Source organism: Thrips palmi, unplaced genomic scaffold (assembly GCF_012932325.1).
Source record: "Thrips palmi isolate BJ-2018 unplaced genomic scaffold, TpBJ-2018v1 HiC_scaffold_15, whole genome shotgun sequence".
Classification (NCBI taxonomy): domain Eukaryota; kingdom Metazoa; phylum Arthropoda; class Insecta; order Thysanoptera; family Thripidae; genus Thrips; species Thrips palmi.
This window is the reverse complement of record NW_023144624.1, coordinates 5,218,006-5,239,601: the sequence shown is the minus strand read 5'-3', so window position 1 is coordinate 5,239,601 and position 21,596 is coordinate 5,218,006. Positions and strand designations below refer to the sequence as shown.

At 61.2% G+C, this 21,596-nt stretch overlaps 1 protein-coding gene across 2 annotated transcripts in view; it reads left to right on the top strand.

Moving 5' to 3' along the window:
• Positions 1-21,596, top strand: part of LOC117641312 (homeotic protein ultrabithorax) — a 118,612-nt gene that overhangs the window by 87,083 nt on the left and 9,933 nt on the right. Inside the window, exon 3 of one of the 2 annotated variants that reach the window (XM_034378525.1) lies at positions 21,488-21,499. The exons of the other annotated variant lie outside the window; for it this stretch is intronic. Coding sequence (XP_034234416.1) covers positions 21,488-21,499 — 12 coding nt within the window. The remainder of the gene's footprint in view (positions 1-21,487; positions 21,500-21,596) is intronic. 2 annotated transcript variants of the gene reach the window in all.

Here is a 21,596-nt window from a genome sequence, read left to right as displayed (position 1 = left end):
GGACGGTGCTTTGGCGGAATCCAGCCCGTTGTGCGCGGCACGGCGCGGCACGGCACGCTATGGCTGTTGCCGCCCAGCAGCGCGGTCACTGAAGGGCTCTGTAGTGTTGGAGAAAGGGTCGCCCATTCTGCCAATCCATCTTCTTTCCTCCACTTTTAGGCGGGGCCCCACAACTTTTCGCAAACTCCGGCGCGCGCACGACGTCCGGGGGGCGCGCGGAGAATGGCGGCGGGCCGAAGGGAGCCGAAGGGAGCCGAAGGGAACTTGGCGGTGGAAGGGGGCGCGCGGCCCCTCCGGCCCCTCCGAGCCCCGCCCTTTTGTCCCACTTCTGTACCGCGGCACTTCGCGGCACTTCGCTCTTCTTTGACTTGAAAATGAACTCGCGCGCGAGCAGCCGATTCTTTCGGGGGGCGATTTCTCATTCTCACCGTCTCAGCCATTTTTTTTTTCGGATTTTCTTTTTGGAAAGAGAATTTTTTTGCAGTGCAGCGACGCCCTCCGGCGCCATCCCTCTCTCTCGCTCCCTGCAGCATGGCAGCATGACGGACGACCCTCCGCGCCTGGACCGCCCCACCTGCCCCGACCCGCCCCGCCCGCCCGCCCCACCCCCCGCCCGCCCCGCCCCGCCCGCCCCGCCCGACCCGCCCCGCCCCGCCCCCGCGTCGCGTCCGCCCCTCACAAAAACCCGCGCACCCTCTTAAGCCCCTCGGGACTTGGAGTACTGTGCAGCACGTTCTCGCTTTTTCTGCCGGCCTATCCTCCCACTTCCTGTCTTGCCCACATTCCCGCCACCTCCTCAACTCCGTGGTTTTCCCGAGCAGCCTCCGGTTTTTTTTTCGCTTCCACGTTCAGCTGGCCGGGCTTCTCGCGCACCGCCACACTTTGACCTGCTTTGACCCATCTCGTTCCACAAACAACCGAAAAGAACCACGTGTTTTCGGAATGCCACTGGCGTGTTCCAAAGAATGTTCCGGGGCTTGTTGTGGTCACTGTGTGAGCGCGGCCCTTTTGTGACGTACAAAGCGCGTTAGAAGTGGCGCCAAAGACAGGGGATAGATCCCCCCCCCTTTTCCCCTGCGGGACTGCAGGCCTGGCTGCTTTATGGGGAAAAGTGTGACACTCTGGAGATAAATGTGGGACTGCGCGCTCGCGCTAGCGCGGCTAGCGGGGCTTCGGCCCAAGATACACTGCATTCTTTATCCTCTTCATGTTTTATGCCTTTATTTTTTCCTCCCTCTGCTTTTTCCATCCCTTTTACACTCCCTTGTAGCCGCGCCCTTTTTTTTTCGGATTTCGATAGGTATTGGCTAGGGGGTGTGTCGCCGTGGGTGGCGCCGATGCAGCCTAATGGAACGTACCCCGCGGTGCCCCGCGGTGACGACCGCGACGACGGCGAGGGTACGTTCAGTTGCGCGTGGCTTTCGCATTGGAATGGTAACGAACGCTGCGCAGCGGAGTGACTCCGTTCACAGTGGTCCTGTCTCTCTCGCCCCGCGAGGCGGTTCGTGCAGGTGCGAGAGAGACAGGCCCGGCGTGCGCGCTCTATGGCCAGGCGATTGATTCAGGAGGCCTCCGCCAGGGGGCGCTTCGGGTCGCTCCGGCTGCAGCTTCAGCCACCGGGTGCCCCTTGAGCTTCATGAATAAGTCCGACATTAATTACGGCAGACGGACGCTTCCGTTGGAGTAACGATGTATGCCTTATGCAGCCGGGTGAACTCTTTAGCCTGATTGGCGGTGCCTTGTCTATCGCGGACGCGGATCCGCGGCCCGCGGTGTAGTGATGCGTGGCCGCGGCCGTAACGACGCCGCTGTTGTTTTTGTTTTTGCAGTGCCCCTAACGAAGCGGGCCGATGGGGTGGGCGGGCCGCGGCGGGGTTATCACGGCGGCATCCCCCGGCCCGGGCCGACCTGGGCCGACCCCGGTGGCACGGACATGGTCTGCATGACGAGCGTCGTGAGAACCTCGGCCGCCCCACGGCCCCGTGCCGCGGTCTCGCGCCTTGGCTGCCGCGCCGCCGCCAGATCGGGGACTTCCGCCCGAACCTGGTCCCCGCGTCCCCGTCGTCGTGCAGCTGCCGGGGCGCGTCACTGGCGCCGCCGCGGAACCCACAACAAACGCCCAAATTCTATTTTAACGTCGGGGCGTGTTTTCGTTTTGTCCAGTGGCGCGGTTGGCTCCGCCCCGCCCCGCACCGCACCGCCCCCACCCGGCCCTAACCACTCCGCGGGGCGTGCTCAGGCCGGGGGAGAATAAAACATGAAGAACGTGGTCCCCGACTTGGGCCTGGCGGGGCTGGCGGGGCTGGCGGCCGCGCTGCCCGACAGCGTGACGGCTTTACGGCGATCACGATAGTAACGGTGCCCGGCTAGATCACGTTCGCCGTGAGTCCGCGTCATCGGCAAGGGTATCACGTCGCCGATGACGCCGTCCGCGCCGTCCGCGCCGTCCTTGCAGACAGTCGTGTTTGCATATCGTAATGGTGCATCCCGATCGTTTGATTAGTGCGAAGGGGCCCCCGGCAGGCCCCGCCGGCCCCCGCAGCCCCCGGCCGGCCCGCGCTGCACGGAAGCGGCCTCCCGTTAGGAACACGGGCGACATGGCGGCGAGGCGGCCGCTGCGGCGACGGCACTCCATGGCTCTCCATGGCGGCGCTGCGGACGAAGAAGCGTTTTGTTGATAAACGACCCTGGACCACTGCTAGAGCGTCTGCAATAAGAATTGGAAATGTGCCCCGCGCTGCCGGGCTGCCGGCGCTGCCGCTACCCCTGCTGCAGGCTGCAGGGGGCGCGAGCGGCGGGGCTGGCGGCGGGGCGGCCGGCCTGGCGGGGCTGGCGGGGCTGGCAGCCCCGCCGGCGACTGAACCGCCGGGGAGTCTGTGGCGGAAAGCTCCCTCGGAAGGCTTGCTAGGCTCACTGGCACCCAGTAAATATCTGGCAATGTCCGCACATGAATATCACATACAGGCCGTATATGAGGGAATTCCGCTGTGCCCCTCCCCTCTCCTCCTCCGCCGCTGATGCCCGGCCTACTATCCTTCGGATTCTTTTGTCGGGGACGCGAAGCAGCACGCGGCCGCGCTTCGTCTCCTACGACTCGCCCTGATGGATCGCCGCAATATCCGAGGAGAGCGACTCGGCTCTCCCGGCCACCCACAATAAAAGTGATGAAATATCGAGAGAACTGCGCCTCTCCACGGCCTCTCCACGGCCTCTCCACGGCCCGGCGGCCCCTAAATCACGTGGCGCCCCCCTGTCCCTTCATTCGCTGTCTTTGTCACACCGCCCGCTCGAAAAAGACGAATGCGTGTCGGGGGAAAGTTGGGAAATAAGTTTCTGGGGGGCGATGACTTCGGCAAGGTCACTCAGGCGCACACACTCGGAGTCATTGTTCCTTTTCTATGGAAAATAGCGGATTCCGCCTCCACCGAATTCCAAGGTTGGCGGCACCAAATTTCTCGCGCGTCGGTCCGCCCCGCTTTCGGAAAGCCCTCCAGGGGAGCCTCCAGGCAAGCCTCCAGGATCCAGGCGAGGATTTCAGGGGGCTCTGCCGGCCGTAACTCTGGCGCCCCGACTCACCGACTCCACGATGACTTTGCAATTGACTTGGCGGCCGCAGCGCAGAGGTATTTATACTACTTTTCTAAAAGGCCGCCAGAGTAAGTCTCCTTCGCCCCTTCTCCCCCAATATCACGCCCGAGCACGCCCGGCTCGGGCCGTCTAGGCCGTCGGGGTGGCGGGGCTGTCCGAACAGCGCGCGCGTCGCTCTGTCTCCCTCGCACCCGCTCGCGACGGTTCGTAGTGCGAGAGAGAGAGCGACGTGGTGGCCGCGAGGGGCGGCAACAAAGGCAACTCTACGGCGCCAAGCTCCTGCTCTGGTTTTCCTCCAGGGTTGGCCGCGCAGCCTCGCACCTCCAGAGGTTGTTACATTGACTCCGCGGCCACTCCAGCCGCCATCAAGACGGTCACGGCGCGCGCCTCCGGCACACTCACTCATTCTGTCTCTCTCGCACTCCCCGGGCGTCCCGTGAAGGTGCGAGAGAGACAGAGTGGCGAAAACTGCTCTCGGGATCAGTCTGCCGGAGCCTGATGGACTCCATCCGTAATGAAACGTGCGTTCCGAGTCGAAGTTGCTGGCGCGGCCGGACCCGCGTGTCTTTCGGATTCCGGAGTCCGACGGCAGTGTCTTGTTGACGCGCAGGGCGGCCGGGCGGGGCGACTGGGCGGCCCCACACTGGAATGCAGCGCCACCCTCGCAGCCTGCAGTGCACCACCCCTGCCTTAATTCAGTGCCACGCATTTGCACGTTGTCCGCCCGGGGCGACGCGGGGCGACGCGGGGTCACCAATGCGGCGACACCAACCAGGCCGTCGGTGCGGACGGAATGCCTGAAGCGTGGCGGATTGGGGTGGCGGTGGCGGTGCAGGCCGTGTTCCAGGAAGGCGTCGTCGCGCACCTCTTCCCCGCACCGCCACACTGCACATGTGCGCGCCGCGGGGGGGCGGCCCTGGAAGGCACTGGCCGGGCGGCAGCTTACAGCGTAGCGCCGTAGACAAAGGGGCGGAAAAGCCTCTTCATATTACAACTTGCGTCGACGCGTCGCCTTCCACGAAGTGATTGGCATTTTCCCCGCCGCTCTTCCGGCCCTTCCGGAGGGAGGGACAGAGAGAGAGAGAGTGAGAGTTCATTGACGAGACAAAGAGCCGTTTATGACCGGTCCATTCAGCGTCGGCCGGTCATTGTGTAACTCCTTTTCATTGAGGCTTCTGGAAACAAAAAGCGGCTCATTTTCCAACCGCTTTCGCGTGTGTAACGGCGCCCTCGGCGACGCAGGGCGGCGCGGCGGCACGGCACGGCCTGGAGGTCGTCAACAACCCCCTGGCGGGCGTCGACCTCGCCGGCCGAGTGAAGGACCTTTCTGCCGTCATCTTAATTTTCATTTACTTGGCCGCGCGTGAACCCTGATTGTCCACAGGGCAGGTCGAGTCCTTTTTCGGCCGGCTTGCTCTGCGCCACTATTATCTATCTCTGAAACTTGAAGCGGCTCCGGTCCGCCACCGCCCTGAGGTGCCCCGGGGCCCCCGAGGCACGGCCCGTAAATCGCAACTCCTCTATTACTGCATAATGACTTCATCCAAAGCGAGCCAATGCGCCGCCACGCCCCGCCCGCCACGCCCCGCCACGCCCCGCCACGCCCTGTCCAGGGGTACCACTACCACTACAGTGCGGCTCCGACATTTCTGCCCGCTTTTTCCTCCTTTCCCCCGGCAGCCCTTTTCGACTTGTCTTCCCTCCCTTTTGTGGGCGCGCCGCGATATTTTTTACGCTTTTTGCGCTGTTTTGTTTGGCGCTAGCAGCACTGGTCGCTATGCCAGCTCGTTGTTGGCAGCCCTGCTCCGCTCGCTCCACTCGCTCGGGGCGCGTTGGCAGTTCGTGCTGCTGCTCCACCCCCACTCCTTCCCCTTCTTCTTGTTCGGCACGGCAATTGACACCGCCCGATCACTGTCATCAGCCGTCGAGGTATTTTGCATATTTGCTCGGCGGCTGCCGCGCCGCGCGTTCTGCGGTCCGCGTGAACCGCCGGGGCAACAGTGCCAACCCAGCGCCTCGCGAGGCAAAGCCAGTGAAGCGCTTTTTCGAAAACTACTAATAATCCTTTTTCCTTCCCCCACGCGTGCGCGCCGTGCGCGGAATGTAGAGATGATTGGCCATCCATCATGGGCGGAGCGGCGGAGCGGTGAATTCGGACGTCCCCCTAAATCACGGTGGGCCACCGCGACGCGGCCGGCCGGGCAGTGCCAGTGCCAGGGCTGCGGCAGGGCAGCCAACGCACCTGGCCGTAATGTCCCATCTCCCTCATGGAGCCGTCAGTGCTACCAACACCATCAATTTGCCGCGAAATACGGGCGCGCAGATAATGGGTCATGCGCCATTTGTCAGTAATGATCAGTGTGTGATAATCGACCCCCTGTGACCCTGCAGTGCTGCCAGTGGTGTGTTTTTGAGCGCAAACTGCCGATTTGGCTCAGGTGAGCACTCTGGAACACATTTCCATGTTTTTTCAAAGCTTTTAGTCTAAAACGGTTTTCGCGTTAAAGTTATTTGAACGGGACCCAAGGAAAGAGTTGGCCGGGCTTTTACAGAGGCCTAGCGAGCGGTTCGGCGGCGTCCCATTGGCTGCCTGCAGGCCCTGCAGGGGCGTCGGGCGCGTCGGAGCGTCGGCCGCCATGCCATGAGCCCCATGAGCCCCGTCCGGTCGGCCGGTCGGCCCAACAGAGATGTCAGGACACGGCGTCCGGCTACACCGGACCGAGCAATAAATCTTTTGTCGAGGCAAGGATAAGAGAACCGGTCCAGGGCTCCTCCAGCCATCGCTCGGGAGGCTCCATGGAGGATCCAGCACTGCTCGCCGAGGCTCGGCTCGGCCGCGGCCAGGATGCTGTTACACTGGAACGGAAGGCAGGGCGATCTCTTTGGCCAGCCGGCCGGCCGGCCAGCCCGAAAGCAGCGGCCATATTCCCTCGGGGGGCTTTGGAGGCATCTAGGCCCCGAATGGAAATGAGCATGGCAAAAAACGATGTCGGGGAAACTGGAGCGCGTGGCGCGGCGCGGCGTGGCGCGGCGGGCTCGGGGACAAGGGAGTCGAGGCCAGCCGCGATCATTCTCCGACCAGCCCATCCGCGAGCCGCGAAAATGTCTTCATCTCTAACGCGCCACGCCCCGCCACGCCCCGCCACGCCCCCGGCTCCACCCACTGTGCATCAAGCCGGGCATTACTCACTCCAAAAAGAAACAAAATGGAAAAATCGAGGGAAAAAAAGGCAACAATAAATGCAACAAAATGTATTCATATTATGCAAAACGGGCCGGCGGGGAATTTCGGGTTTGCGTGCTGTCGGCGCTGCGGCGCGGCCGGCCGATCCAGTTTTGACACAATGTTGCTCGAAATGGCGGTCCTCTCCGCGTGTTTGACCAGCCGATTATTATTGCGACGATGGTATCGGCAGCGCTTACGGTGTGGTGAATGCGATGGCTCAATCAGCGCGGCGGCCGGCCTCACAGACTTACAGCGCCGCGGCGAGGCAGCAAGGCGAAGACAAACACGATGGCCACGCGATTGTTGCGCTTAAATATGATCTTATGAGGCGGTGTACCGCACGCACACACACGCGCAGGGCGGAGGGAAGACCGCGCGTCAGCCATTGAGGCTGCTAACCCGTTCCGTTCGACTGCGCGCTACTCCAGGCACGCACCCCCACCCCGCCGCCGCCGCTCCGCCGCGCCGCGCCACGCCGCCGTCGCCGCCGCCCGCCGCCGGCCCGAGCGAGCGAGAACTTATGACGGAGAGGCGTTTAAAAGTGCATGAAGGGGTCTGGACGCACACAGATAAGATCGTGTGCCGCCGCCACGCTGCCGCGCAGCGCCCCACCCAAAGCCCCCCCCCCCCCCGCGACCCCCTCGGGGCGTAACACGCAAATACGGCGCACGCAACGGCCGTGATTACCCCGATTTCTAGATTCCTTCGGTCGAGGCGACGCCCCGTTCCCGGAGTGCCTTTTGCTCCCTTTCTGTTTGCCTTCGTTTCGCTTTTGATTAGTTCGGCGTGGCTTTTTGGGCGTCCTCTGCCTTCGAACGGACGCCGGGTCGGCCACACGACGGATCGTCTGAGAACAGGGAAGCCATTGGTACTATCGTGTGTCCGATTCGAGTCTCATTCGAGGGCATTAGGAGCTCCAAAAGTGTCTGGAATCGTGTCCGCCCGAAGGCTGATCCCGCTTTGAGCACTCAAAGGGGTGCGAGAGAGACAGAGAGAGAGAGATCCGTCTCCGGGCCCACTTGCCCCCATTAGCGTCGTCTGCTGCCAGGCCTCCGGGACGCGCATGAGACATTGTTTCAATCAGCCCGATTCCTAACAGCGCTTTCGTCGCTCCGTCTCTCCCGCACCTGCGGAATGTCCCTCGAGTGCGAGAGAGACGCAGCGATGAAAGCGCCCCCGCGACGCATGCTACCCGCGCCGCGTTTGACTTGCTAATGTTTACCTCGTTCCGCCGCAAACATCCTTATGAAATGCTTTCGTCGTCGTCGACATGCCTCTGGCCCGACTGTCTTCCACTTCCGGCGCGATGACGGGGTGCTTGCGGTGCAGCAGACTGATTCCGAGGGTCTTCGCTCTCTCTCGCTCTCCCTCTCGGTCCTGCTGGTGCGAGAGAGACAGACGACTGAGTCTGCAGGCGGGTACGGCAATTAACGCAGTGTGGCCGCCATAAAGGAAAGGCCAGCCGGCCGTCCAGCCGCAGCACGCCGCGGCACGCCGAGGAGGCGGATCCGCGATCATCCGTTGTCATTCTCGTCGCCCCGCCCCGCCCCGCCCCGCCCCGCCCCGCCCCGCCGGCTCGCCCGTGTCGATCTGCTTACTTATTTTTATTCGTTATTTGTTTGATCCGGCCGTCTTGGGAGGTCCGCCGGCCGAACAAGATGGCGTCGGGGATGGCCTGAAGCCGCCGCCCGCCGCCGCGCCGCCGCGGACGTGTAAGCGTGCGTGTGCGAGTGCAAGGACACTGCAGGTTATTGTTTTCCGCGTTTTTATCGTTTTTTTCGTCGGTGCGTCACTTTCCCGCTTATTCTATTACATTTAATTAAGCGGCGGGGCGTCCACAATGTTGCACTCGTAATTGAATTGTTGGCGCCGCGTTCATTCCGACGCGGGGACCGCTCGCGAAACGCGCTTCCGTCTCTCTCGCGCCGCAAAGGAGACGCGCCACGCGTGCGAGAGGGACGGAGTGACGTGTCCGGACCCAGTCTGTCTGCGGCCAGCCTTATGTATTCAAAACTTTGGCGCGCTCATTGTAAAACGTTTATTCGGGTAATTACTCCGCCGAATGCAGAAAACGTTTGAATATGAATGGGAGCATTGCACAGTGCGGTCAACTTGTGGGCGGCAGGGCGGTGGGGCGTGGCGCGGCGGGGCGGGGCGCGGCGGAGCGGCGTTGCCAAGACGGCCGCGACGACGCGCAGGTCGCCATGGAACCCGTTCATTAGGATCCACCTACAGCAAGCCTACACTGGGGGAACTCGCCGCGCATGCACCGCGATTCCAAGCCATAGATAAACTGACGAATTTCACGCTGGCATTTTGCTTTTTGTTTCGGACTTGTGTAGTGCCGCGCCGGCGGATGCCCCCACCCCTCTCTCACCTCAGCCTTGAAACATAATAACTTCATCGTAGAGAGAGGAAGTGGAGGCACCGCGCCGCACCGCGCCGGCGAGCGGTCTGCTTGTGGTCGGCGCCGCTGTGACTCTGCATCACTCTGTCTGCCAACATTCTCATCCGCCGAACCGTGGCGGCAGACGGGCCGACGGCGCGCGGCATGGCGGCGGCGCGGCGGCGCCCCGCCATGGCGGCCTAGGCCAAGGCGGCGCGCGTTGGGACGCCGGGCCACCACCTGCCCGTCAACGGCATCCCGGACGTGTCCGTTACGATCTTGAGCATACCTCCTCCTGGTTTCATGAATGGACCACCAGCCCGGCTCGCGAGGCTCGCCGCCGAAGTCTCGCTCCCCGCCGCCATGTCCGCCAGTAATTGCGTTCCTCGTACGAGCGAGGACGGCGGGGACGGCGAGGACGCCGAGGACGCTGCGGAACGCGGCCGCCAGCCACCTGTGCGTACAGTCCGCCTCAAAACGAGCGACGCACTTTTTCATCCGCATTGCTGTCGAGCGGCTGTCGAGCGGCTGTCGAGCGGCTGTCGAGCGGCTGGCGGTGGCTGGCGGTGACTGCCGGTGACTGCCGGCGACTGGCGGTGACTGCCAGCGACTGGCGGTGACTGGCGGTGTCTGACGGTGACTGTCAGTTGCTGGCGGTGGCGGTCGACAGCGGTTCGACGACGTCGCGGCTGGCCGGGTCGTGCGTCCTTAGCGGCGCGCGCCTCAAATCGCATGGATATTTATGTGCATATCGTGGAGCAGTGCTGCATTAGGGATTCAAAACTGATTCAGTGGGTTGCAGCTTTCGTGTCCCATGGCGGCAGCCGGCCAGCCAACCGGCCCGCCGGCCGGCCCAGGTAGGCCAATGAGTGCGACAAGGAGAGCCTCCTCTCGATGTTGGCTTAGGTTAGGGTTGGTTCGCGACTAACGAACTGTCGTCTCCCTCTCCTCCTACTCCTTCTCCTCCTCCTTCCACTCGGTCGGTCTTTGTCTCTCGGGGCCTTCTGTATGGCCGTACCGGGTACGAGACTCCGCTCCACAGGAAGAGCACACCAATTAGAAGTGGGGTAGCCTTGTCTCTTGCCCCCTCCCCCCTCCCATGCCAGGCACCACGAAGCACAATTGCAAATACTCTGCAAGGGTAGCCACCCTGAACCAAAAATACAGAAAGTGCCGATTTGAACCCCCACCCTGCGTTGTTGAGAAGATGCTTGGGATCGGTCTTTCGTATCTTGCTCGACAAGGGGTACCGCAGCCCGAGGTATGCACAGCTGCTGCCGCGCAGTGCAGTGACCTCCGAACCGCCACCGCCACCGTCTCCCTCCCGGCAGCAGCGGCTGCAGACTCCGCCGCCGACGTGCGGTCGGACGGCCGGCAAGGGTTTCCGGCGTCTCGACGGACGGATTTTCATTCATGCGGACGGTTGCTGTCTCTCTCGCACTCCGACGGGACGGCCAACGAGAGCGAGAGAGACCTGCTTTTGGCAGCTCTGCTTCGCCTCGCAGTGCTTGGCAGTGCTCGGCGCGCTTCGCACCTCGAGCTCCGGTCGGCCTGACCGCCGGGAATTATGATGTCTCTGTCCCGGTGCCGGTGTGAGTGCGAGGGAGACAGCAACACCGGGGCCCGCGCGAGTGCGAGAGAGACGGCAACACGCGCGGCCTTTCCGGCGTACGCCCCAATTAGGCCCTCCGGGCGCGAACAAGGCGAAACGCGAAACCCGCCCGGGAAATATAAATACGTCACGATATTTCCTTTTTGCCACCCACACTGTGGAAGGGGGTCACCTTCGGGCCAAATTTGAATATCAATTGTGCGGATTCAATATAACGAACAAGGAGCGTGTAAAGGCAAAACACGTCTCTAGTCGTTTCAACGATTCTGTAGCACTGTATTGGTGGGCCGAATGGCCTGTTGTATCGCTCCCCCTTCCGTCGAATTAACACGCAACGTCGTCAGGGGCGCAAGCGCGCGCACACACACACACTTACTTACACACACACACATACACACACGCATTGTTGAAGCGCCAACGGCCTCATCGACCGCAGCTACCCCTTTACCTTTTCCGGGCAAAAACAGAGAGGACCGCGGGGTGGGGTGGGTGGGCTGCGGCGGGCCGGGGTGGGGTGGGGCCCCGGCGGGGGTGCGGCCGCGAGTACCTGTCCGAGAGGGAACGCCCCGCCACGCCCCGGCCGCGCTATGTACGACCTGCCCCCCAAATTGCATGCATGCCCTTTTCCGGGCGACGACAAAGCATGGCCCCGCCCCGCCCCGCCCCGTCAGACGCTACCGTGCCGTGCCGGTGGCGTGCCGGTGCCGCGCCGTCCGTCCGTCCCCCCGAGGGGCCCTCCGGGGGCGTGTCCGCGGAAGGGGTGGGGCCGGTCGGGGGCGGCGCGACATCGAACACAGCTCAGCGTTTTGGCAAACTTGGCTCGTATGTCATTATCTGGGGCGTGTCGCCACACCTTACCGTCCAGCGCTGGGCCGCCCCGCCATGTCCATGCTCGGCCCGCCCCGCCCCGCCCCGCCCCGCCCCGCCCCGCCCCGCCACGCCCCGCAGGCACACCCCTCGCACCACCCACATCGCGCACGCACACACTCACACACGCGGGCAGATATTAAACTTTTCTCTTTTTTCCCGCGCGGTCTGCTTTTCGGCCCTCGCGGCTTTTTCCTTTGTCTTTTTCTTCTTTTTTTTTGGAACACGGCGTTATGTTGAGGCCGAATGTATAAATAAAACATTATCCCACGGCGACGTGTGCTCTGGCCGCGCATTCGCCATTTGCTATTTCGGTTGGCAGCAGTGCTTCTTGAAGTGTGTTTGTTGAGAAACGGTGTTGCACTCAGAAAGTGGTGGCCGGGTTAAAAAGCCCGGGAAGTTGGTTGACACAGTCGCTGCTGCTGCAGGCGGACTTGGCCGACGTGCAGGGTAGCCACCGTGAATGGTGTATGCCTTCTGCTGTTTTTGTTGCGAGCTACGCCCTCTCTCTTCCCCCTCTCTCCTCCCTCCCTCCCCCCCCCCCTCCCCTCCTCTCTCTAGCCCAGTCTTCCTCCCCCCGTGGTCACGGTCCGCCCCGAGGCCTTCCCGGTGTAAATAATATTGCTAATAATGCCCACCGATAACCAATGTTCATTTCATCTCCATGTGTGCTTGCTGGACGCCGCGTGAAAAAAAAAAAAAAAAGAAGAGAGACGCACACCCCTGGCTCAACCCCCGAAACCGGTCATTTACAATTTGCACACGAAATGAGAAAGCGCACGTGTTGCAGTGGGGGAGAAGAAGGACGACTGTCCCCCGAAGGTCAGCTGTCCGCCCAGAAAAAAGAAGCGGCAGGCCGTCCTTGGCGGTTTCAAGAAGTGGCGGAACGACGGAGCCAAGTAGAGCCTCTTCTTCCCGCAAGCGGACCCCACGCGCGCGTGACTTGACTCGCACTTTACTTGACTTGACTCGGTCTTGACTTTGACTTGACTCGGTCCCGGACTTGACTTCGGCAGTCGCGAGGCTCCGATCCCAGTTGGCGGTAATCGCGGCAACCCTTTGCTGCCACCCTCACTGCGCGATCTTGTTTCCGCAGGATCTCGCGTCACTTCCTCGTCTAATTAGAAACAAGCCATTAGTGGATCGATAATTTAACCCTTTTGTTAGGGCAATGAGGCACTCCAAAAAAAAAAAACTTCAACAGCTTAACCTCTCAGTTATATTTGAAAAAAATTAAAAAATACTTATACATGTCACGTGAACGAAGCGATGATGTAAAAATCAACTAAATTTTGGCTCGGTAATTTTACGAGTGCCGGCTGTTAAATTAAACAGCAGTTCCAGTCCCCTCTTCGGGCATGAGAAAAAAATTGGCGCAAGTTTCCAACGGTGGAGGCACGCCGAAGGCTATCGCCGCATCTCGCGGCGGAGGCGACACTCGCCCGGTATCGATTCATCGCTAGAGACTCTCTAACGACTCTCGTTAGACATTCGTTAGACATTCGTTAGCGCGGCGGGCCGGTCGCTGATGCGTCGCTTCGCTCGTCACACGTCGCTCTTTGTCGGAGACGAAGCGCCTTTTTTTTTGTAAAAATAAAAATAACTCCGTTTGGCAGTGTACTAAGTGGAGCGAGGCCGCCATCTTGGATCGCGGCAAGCAGAGCGCGGGCAGTGCGCGCTGTCGGGCAAAACGGGGAAAAAGAGTAAAAATGCGGGAACATGTTGCCGATGGGAAATAAGAAGAGAACGCGGCAGTGCGTCAAACAGACGACGGCGGCGGCGGTGTGCGTACCGTTCGCGCCGGCGCGGTCGCGGCACTGGAAATTTATGCACGCCGCCAACAATTTGTACTTTTTATCCGTTGTAGCGGCGCAACGCGGCCCGCTAATTTACGGCCAGGCTAATGCGATATTTTGGGCAGCACCCCCGCTAGCCCCACCTGCCCCGCCAGCCCCGCCAGCCTTGGCCCTATGCAGCTGATAACAGCTGGCGCATAATAGCCTGAAGGGGAGATGAACGGGCGTGCTTTATGGGCCGTGCGGTGGCGCCTGGTGACAGACGCACAGGTGCGAACGGAAATCACCATGGTGACGCGCGTTCATCATCACCATGGACCGACCATGTCGGTCATGAGGTCGGTGAGTGACGCGGGGCCCGTGGTCGTCGCCAAGACCATGGAGGTCGTTGTGACCAAGGTCGGACCCTAAATGACCATGCGCTATCAGTGTGTGAGGGCTTTTTGGCGGTGTGGGCACCGTCCGCGACTGCGTGAGTGCGCGGCAGTACGCGGTGATTCTCGCATTTCCATCCGTCATCCTTTTTTCCCCGAGTCCGTCCGGCGGACTCCGTCGCTCTCCGCACTCCGCCCCGCCGCGCGCCGCGCCTCCTGGAGTCCTTGCAGTCGTCGCAGCCCTTGTGCCCGCCGGTCTGGCGGTCGTGATCCGAGCCGAGCGGCCGACGGCCTGGCCGAGCCACGCCATGCCCCGCCACGCCACGCCCCGCCCCGCCTTGCCACGCCACGCCACGCCGCGCCACGCCCGGACGCGACGCTCCATTCTCGGTATTCCGCCGTGTGGGATAAAAATATGGGAAATATTTGCTTCTAATTGGCGCAGCCGCCGGCGGGAAGTGTCCTTCGGTGTGAGAAAGCCACAGGCCGCCGCCCCCCGCCCCGCCCCGCCCCACCGCGCCGACGGCGCCGTTTTTGCCGGCGCACTAGATCTTCTTCTACACTGCCATGCACTGCCATGCGATCGCGACGTGGCCTCGGCCATCTTTCTTTTCGACGCACCGAGACGCCGAAAGAAACGCGTGCACATATACATCGCGATGGCGGGGCCTCGGCGTGGCGGGCACACAGAAGTTTGATTTAAATTCCGCGCGGCCCGTCATTCAGTCATTCTCGGAGGAGGAGGAGGAGGAGACGCACGAGAGGGACGACGTGCAGAAAAGTGTCCCCCTTCTGTTCGGCCCTTTGATGGAGGGGCCGAAAAAAGGAGCGAGCCGATCCAAACATGGCGAGGGGGAGCGAGACGGCGAGCCGCGGCGAGCTGCGTCGGGGCGAGCGTGTCTCGCAGCTCATTAGGTTGACAGCCCAAATTTAAAATGCGCCGCCGCTCGCCATCTTGTGTGTGTGTGTGTGTGTGTGTGTGTGTGTGTGTGTGTGTGTGTGTGTGTGTGTGTGTGTGTGTCCGTGTACCGCTGGGCGTCCAGGGACAGGGGAAGCGCCCCCGTTCCCTACAGGGTGTTGAGGACTTTTCGAGTTCTCTCGCTCGCGGCGGCTCGGCTCCCTCCCTCCCCGGTCAGAAGCAACAAACACGCATTCTACTGCGTGCACGTGCTCTGTACCTCGTCCCCGGCCGGCGTCACAACAAGCGGGGCCTCATTTAGAACGCCCCTCATGCCGTGCCGCGGTTGGCGCGCAGCTCGGCCGCCTCGGGTTCGTCGCGCACCGCGTCGTCTAGCTAGCGCTCCAGCACGGCCGGCACGGCCCCACTCCACTGCACTGCGCCCCTCCGAACACTCGCTGGTCTTATTTCGGGAAGCGAGATTGCTCGGCGAGCGGGGAGCTAGACCATGTCACACTTTCCACGAACCGTGGCTGGCGGCCCCGGCGGCCCCGGCGGCCCCGACGGGGTCCTCGACGACGGGCACCTCGGCGAGCCCGAGGTGCCGCTGAGGATTATATCTGGGTGCTGACACGCTGCACCACCCTTTGCATCAATTTACATGCAAACGAGGTGCTGCAAGTCCGACTGTTGTTGCTGCTGCTGCTGTTGCTGCTGCTGCGGCGGCCAGTGCTTGTGTTGACAGATGGGATAGGGTGCTTTATTGCGCGTAATAACGTGTAGATTGCTCGCTGGACCCGAGTACTACCCATTTTCAGGGGGAAAAGGTTTTCGTTTTTGTGTGCGGGTGCTTTGTAAGTGGTAGCTTGCGGGTAGCAGGGAGGGGATCGGGGCCCACAGTGGACGCCGCCGGCACCCGCCGGCTCAGCTCGAGAGCTTGTCAGAAACACCTGTTTTCCGTCAGGAGTAGCAGACGCAGCGCAGCCTCCGTCGGCCCCTTGGCGATATCCTTGGGCCCTCGGCGCCCTCGGCAGCCCTCGGCCCGGCCGCACACATGCCGCTCGCTTGTCGCCGAGCTTCGCCGAGCTTCTATCGCCTTGCTGGTCGGCTTCGGCTCCTCCAGATGCGCGCCACATTGACGGCCATCTGGAAAACGCTTTCCCCACGCCCCGCCACGCCCCGCCACGCCCCGCCACGCCCTGCCCGTGTCCCTGAGATGTCCGAGCCGAGGCGGCCTTGGGCCGAAAGAGGGATCGCATAGCGGACCGCAAGGACACCGGAAAAAAGCGGGTCTCGCTCACACGAGAGGGTCTGTGCAAATCACGCTGCAGTGCGCGTCGCGACTTCTGGGCCAGCGCCACGGCCACGGAGCCATGCTTCAAATTTTCCGGACCCTGACTGCACCGCGCCGGACCGCCCCGCCCCCGCCCCGCCCGCCGATGCGATGGGGATGAAACTTTGATGAGCCTGTTTTATTCAGGCGAATGGACGGGAAATTATCTTGGTAGTGGTGCTTCTTTTGATTCCACGGCCATCAAAGTGAGGCAAGGCGAGGGTTGGCTGCCTTTGGCTTGGCTGGCTGCGATGCAAGTGGTGCGCGATGCGACGCGGCGCCCGGAATGGCGACCGGCGATACTCCCTGCGGGCCTTGCCAGGCCTTGCCAGGCCCTGCCGACTCGCCCCTCCCTCCAGTTTGGCGCCAGCGCGACACTCTGTCTCAATCCTTCCGGCCGGCGGCGCGCCCGGCGCCCAGCGCGCCCAGCGGCCATGGACGGCGGGAAGCAACGGGCGGTGAAAGGGAGCGAGAGAGAAAGAGGCAGTGGAGGGGCGAGCGGCCGAGAATTTTACGATCCGCCATAAAATTGTCGGGTCCGGCCAGCCGGCAATGCGCACAACACGTCGTAAGACGCGCGCCGCCGCACGCGCACGCCTCCCGTTGGGGCAGGTCGCGCGGTGACGTCACTTTACGAGGTGACGTCACGCGCGTGTCTGTGTGTGTGCGCGTGTTTTATGCGTGTTTACACGGTGGGTAACGTCCACTCGTAAAAGCGACATTTAGTGTGTAATCTGCGCTCGCGCTTCACCGGCGCCGCCCGTCTCGCGCACCTCCACCGACGCGGCCGACGCGCCCGGTGGTTTGGCCGTCTGTTTGCCCGGCCGGGCGGCCCGGTTGGGCGGCCGCACAGTGGGCCAGAAGACCGGTGCAGGCGGACAAAACTCCAGACGCGTTTTGACCTCCAGAGTCACTAAAAAGGCCTCGAACCGGACGTATGACCCCACCAATGGATTGCTCTCCGAACGAGGAATCCATTGGTGGGGTCTTACACGCTCGGTTGGAGGCCTGTTCAGCGACCCTGGAGCTCAAAACGCTCCTTGAGTTTTGTCCGCCTTCCGCCGGTCTTCTGGCCCACTGTGCGGCTGGGCTGCCGGGCGGGGCGGCCAGGTCGCAGATTTCCGCGACTCCTTCCTCTTCACGTACTTCAGGACCACCGCCAGGAGGACAGCGCGCAATCATCGGCAGGATAATACAGCCGGGAGCATGTAGTATGAAATTATTTAATGCCGGAAAGGCGCCAGCCCGTGTGTGTATACGTGTGTGTGTGTGTGTGTGTGTGCGGCCCCGCTACGCACCCCGGCTGCCGGTGGCCACACACGACGACGCAAGGGGCGCAGTGGTATGCAGAAGCGGCCACCTTGCATTAGCACGAGTTCTTCTCTCTTCCCCTTTAGGGAACCTCGTCATAGTCCATCTCACGGCACCACCAACCGCGGAGCCTGACGACAAAAAAAAATAAAAAGTCAATTACACTGCACTACAGTACTACACTGTTCAGCAAACGCTTAGAGAAATTAATCTTCCTCGCCGCTTCCTGCCGGGGAAAATAGAGTGAAGAAAATAAAATAAAAATGGCAGGGAGGCCCACCGCGAGTCTTATCAAGGCGCTGCAGGCGAGCACGGCGTTATCACTAATGCGTGCGCACGCGCCAAGCTCCGCCAGTCTGCGGCCTTTTGCACGAATTGGCCGCAGAAGCAGCAGTTTGTCTCCGGGAGCCGAGTGAATTATGTTTGCACACACACACACACACACACACACACACACACACGATGCGGCATTATTTGAGCTACGCGGGGGGAGTGTGGTGGTGGTGGGGGCCGTGGGGCAGCGTGATCGGGAGGCTACGATAACGGCAAAACTAGTCCTTTTACCTCTCCTGACCTTTTGTTGCGATGAGCGCTGCAAGCGGGCGCATCCGTTAATTATTTTGCACTTAGTTGAAGCTGCTTGCAGAGACCTGAGCAAGCGATTTCCTCGATGGCGCCCGCGTCTCCGTGTTTGAGTCGTGGTGCCGCGCGCTGCCTGGAGATTAGCGGGGGCCGGCCGTCATGGAGGCCGAGAAAAAGGGCGTCGGATTCGGACTGCCCCCGCGCGGGGCGGTGTGGTGGGCACACTGTGGGGACGCGTCCCGCGGCCGGGAAAAGGGTTTGCATTTCCCAGCCCGCAAACGCCCACCAAAACGCCGCCTCGGCTAATTAATGGCAGAAAAGGGGTGTAAGTTTTACAAGGCGGATTTATAGGCCTCTCCCCCTCGGTATACGGCCTGGCTTGAAACAAAAGCGGCAAACTGAGTCTTCTGGCCGCCCCGCCCCGCCCCGCCCCGCCCCGGGGACGCACTGGGACGCTGCGGCAATTATTAGTACATCGGGGCGGGCTGCTGCCATGTTGCTGCTGCTGCAGAAATCAGTCACGGGGCGGGGCGGGGCGGGGCGGGGTGGGCCGGCCAATTTTCCGTCGGATTAAACGGGAAGGAACACAGGACCCGTCCATGACTTATACTCCGCCCTTCCCTCTCCTGGGGCCGCGGGGCTGCGGGGCTGCAGGCCGGAGGGCGGTCACCCTGGGGTCGCGCGCGGCGGCAGCCACGACAAGACAAACTATCTCTCTTCTTTCTGCCTTCTTCTCCTTCCCTTCTGCTCCGCCACCCCGCAATACCCACTCAGTTTTATCAGGTTACGCCACCCCATCAATGCGGTGCCTCTCTCTCTCTCTCTCTCTCTCTCTCTCTCTCTCTCTCTCTCTCTCTCTCTCTCTCTCTCTCTCTCTCTCTCTCTCTCTCTCTTTTGCTCGCTCTCGCTGAGAAACGATTTGCTTCTGACAACTTCATTCTCGCCCGGAATGACTCGGATTATTGTATCCGGCAGTGATTCAGGGGCCGAGCAATCGCGGTCCGAGCGTGTTGCCGTCGATTTCTCACACAACACGCGCCCCGCGGCGGACCAACCTGCCAGCCCTCCCCAAGAAACACAAAACGCTCACGAAGCAGTCAAAGGATGTCAACGAGGCGTCAGAAAGACGATATTTTTCGTCAAAATATTGACTAAAATTAGTCAAATTGACATCAAATGACGTCACCGTGAGCGTTTCGTGTTCTTGGGGTCGCGCCTTCCGCTGTTCCGGCCACTTTTTCGTCCTTTCCCCGCCGAGCGCCGCCAAGCCTCTCTAAATACTTCCCCCGTCCCATTCCACCCGCAAGTCAGCCGGTCGTCCGTTTTTTAATGACTCAACGACCCTCCGGCAGCCAATTCTTGAGGGATTTGGAGAGCTCTCGCCTGCTCGTCCTTGTTGTTTATTCTCCTTCGGCTCGTCTTCCACCCTCTCGAAAAAAAACGTTTCGCGGCGCCATTAGAAGGCCGGAATGGCCGCGGCGGCGGGGCGGCGCCGCCAAAGGCCATTACAGTGTGTTAAATTCGAGCTAAAAATTATAATTCTTGATTGCTGTCTTTTTATCGTAATATTGTTAGCGTGTTGTTTTCAGAATCCCCCGGAAAAAGGTATTTCCCGTCCCGCGGTGCCGCGCTGGACCGCTACCACTGTACCGCCGTGGACACGTTTTCGAAAGCCGCGCGATAGAGGCGAGCCGCGTTCAGTAAATCCCAATTAAAATTCCAGTACTTTATCGGCAGGCAGCACGGTACACGCACCGCCCGCGAAAAAGTGACAAAGGGAAATCGGAAAGGAAACCGGGAAAGAGGAGAGAGAAAGAGAGAGAGAGAGAGATAGCGGAAAAAAGGAATGGATTTGGATTAATTAGTTCGGCTGCTTCATGAATAATCATTATACACACTTGGAGATAAACTGGCTAGGTAGAAGAAATCGCGGAGGGTCCAGGCAGATAAACGAAATCTGCTGCGACGCGACGCAATTCCTTTCCAGGTCTTTTTTTTCGTCTCCCTCTTTTCTCCGTCGGTCTCTATCTCTCTCTTTTCTCTCATTCTGTCTATGTAGCATGTATATTTAAATTGCGTGCGAATTCATTCCGGGCTTGCAGCGCGACGGCGGCGCGCGGAAGGCGAGGGGGAGGGGGGGAGGGAGGGGCAAAGACAAAAACGGAGGAAGTTCGCGCGCTAAAAGGGCCCGCGCCAATCAAGCGAGGAAAAGGGGGGGGGGACTCCCTGGCCAATCAGACGACACGCCGACTGCATACTAAATGTTGCATTAATGGTCGCCAATTTGACGCCACAAGAATATGGCTGCGGTCCGCAGGTGGCGACGAAAATTCAGAGTCCCTCTCTGGCACCGCGTTTTTGGCTCGACTGTCCCTTGGAAGGGACTTGCGTTGAACACGCAATGGAACCAGAACACTACTCTTGCGATGCGCAATCCACTCACGTGTTTGATTCGAGCCCCATGGCAGGATTGTAGAGCACGGAACGCTGGGCCTAACAGTGTCAAGGAGAGTGCCGTGTTGGGGTAGGTCATCGTTTTGAGATGGCGCGTGGGTCACGAGGAGAAAGGCAACCTTTTCTCACGTCACGAGTGGCGTGGCGTCAGCACCAGGGCACAGTGTGGAGTACCGACATCGCTGCACGAAAACGCCGCGATCACACTGCCAAAAAAAACGAAAATGCGGGAGGAAAAAGAGAAGGGGAAATTCAAATTTTCGAAATGGCAGCGCGCGGCACCTCAAAGAGCGAGCTGCATGGCGCACGTCTGCGCCGTAAACATCCCCCTCCCCCCCTCCCCCTCTCCCCTCTCTCTACCTCTCTCCCTCCCTCTCTCCCTCCCTCTCTCCTGCACTCCCACCTTTCGAACGCATGCGCCTGCAGTAATCTCTTCATCATGTTTCGACCGAACCATGAATCCCAACACAGCCTCCGGGGTCCTAGAGGTCCTCCACGGGTCGGCACGCCAGGCAGCCAGCCAGCCAGCCAGCCAGCGGGCGAGGCGGGCGGCCGGTCGGACCGAGCAGGCAGCCTTGCGCCGCCTTCTCGCACTCCATGTTGCTCTCGCGCGGCGGCCATGGCCGCTCGGGCCGCTCGGGTCAACTCTGAGAGAAAAGGACTCGGCGGGGCTGGGTTTCGTTCATCGGGTCGCTCCTTTTACGCCAGTAGCTCGCGCATCGAGGTCCCCGTGGCGACGCTCTTTCGGCAGTGTACCTGTCAATTTATACCGGCGGCCGTCATCGTCCTGGCCGCGCTCCAGGCCTCGCGTTGGCGGTGTTGGCGTGCGCGACACGTGGCCGGCCATTGTTATGACGATTGTGGCACACTGTGGCGCAGTCCGCAACAGTCGTCGCGGACCCCACTAATAAGAACCACATAATCACGTCCTTTGTCAACATTGCCTCCCCGCGCTGCGGCCCCTAATGAATGAATGGGCCAGCGGATGAGGTGCATTGAATCAATTGAACCAATCGCGACCGATTCACTTATCGACTGTCTCTCTCTCTGTCTGTTCCAGGTGGGTGCTTTGGTGAGTCACATCTTAGCGGAGACCGAGTTTCGCCAGACAAAAGCGAGCCAGGACCGTTTTACGCATGGATGTGGTGACGTTGGTTTTGAATCTAACC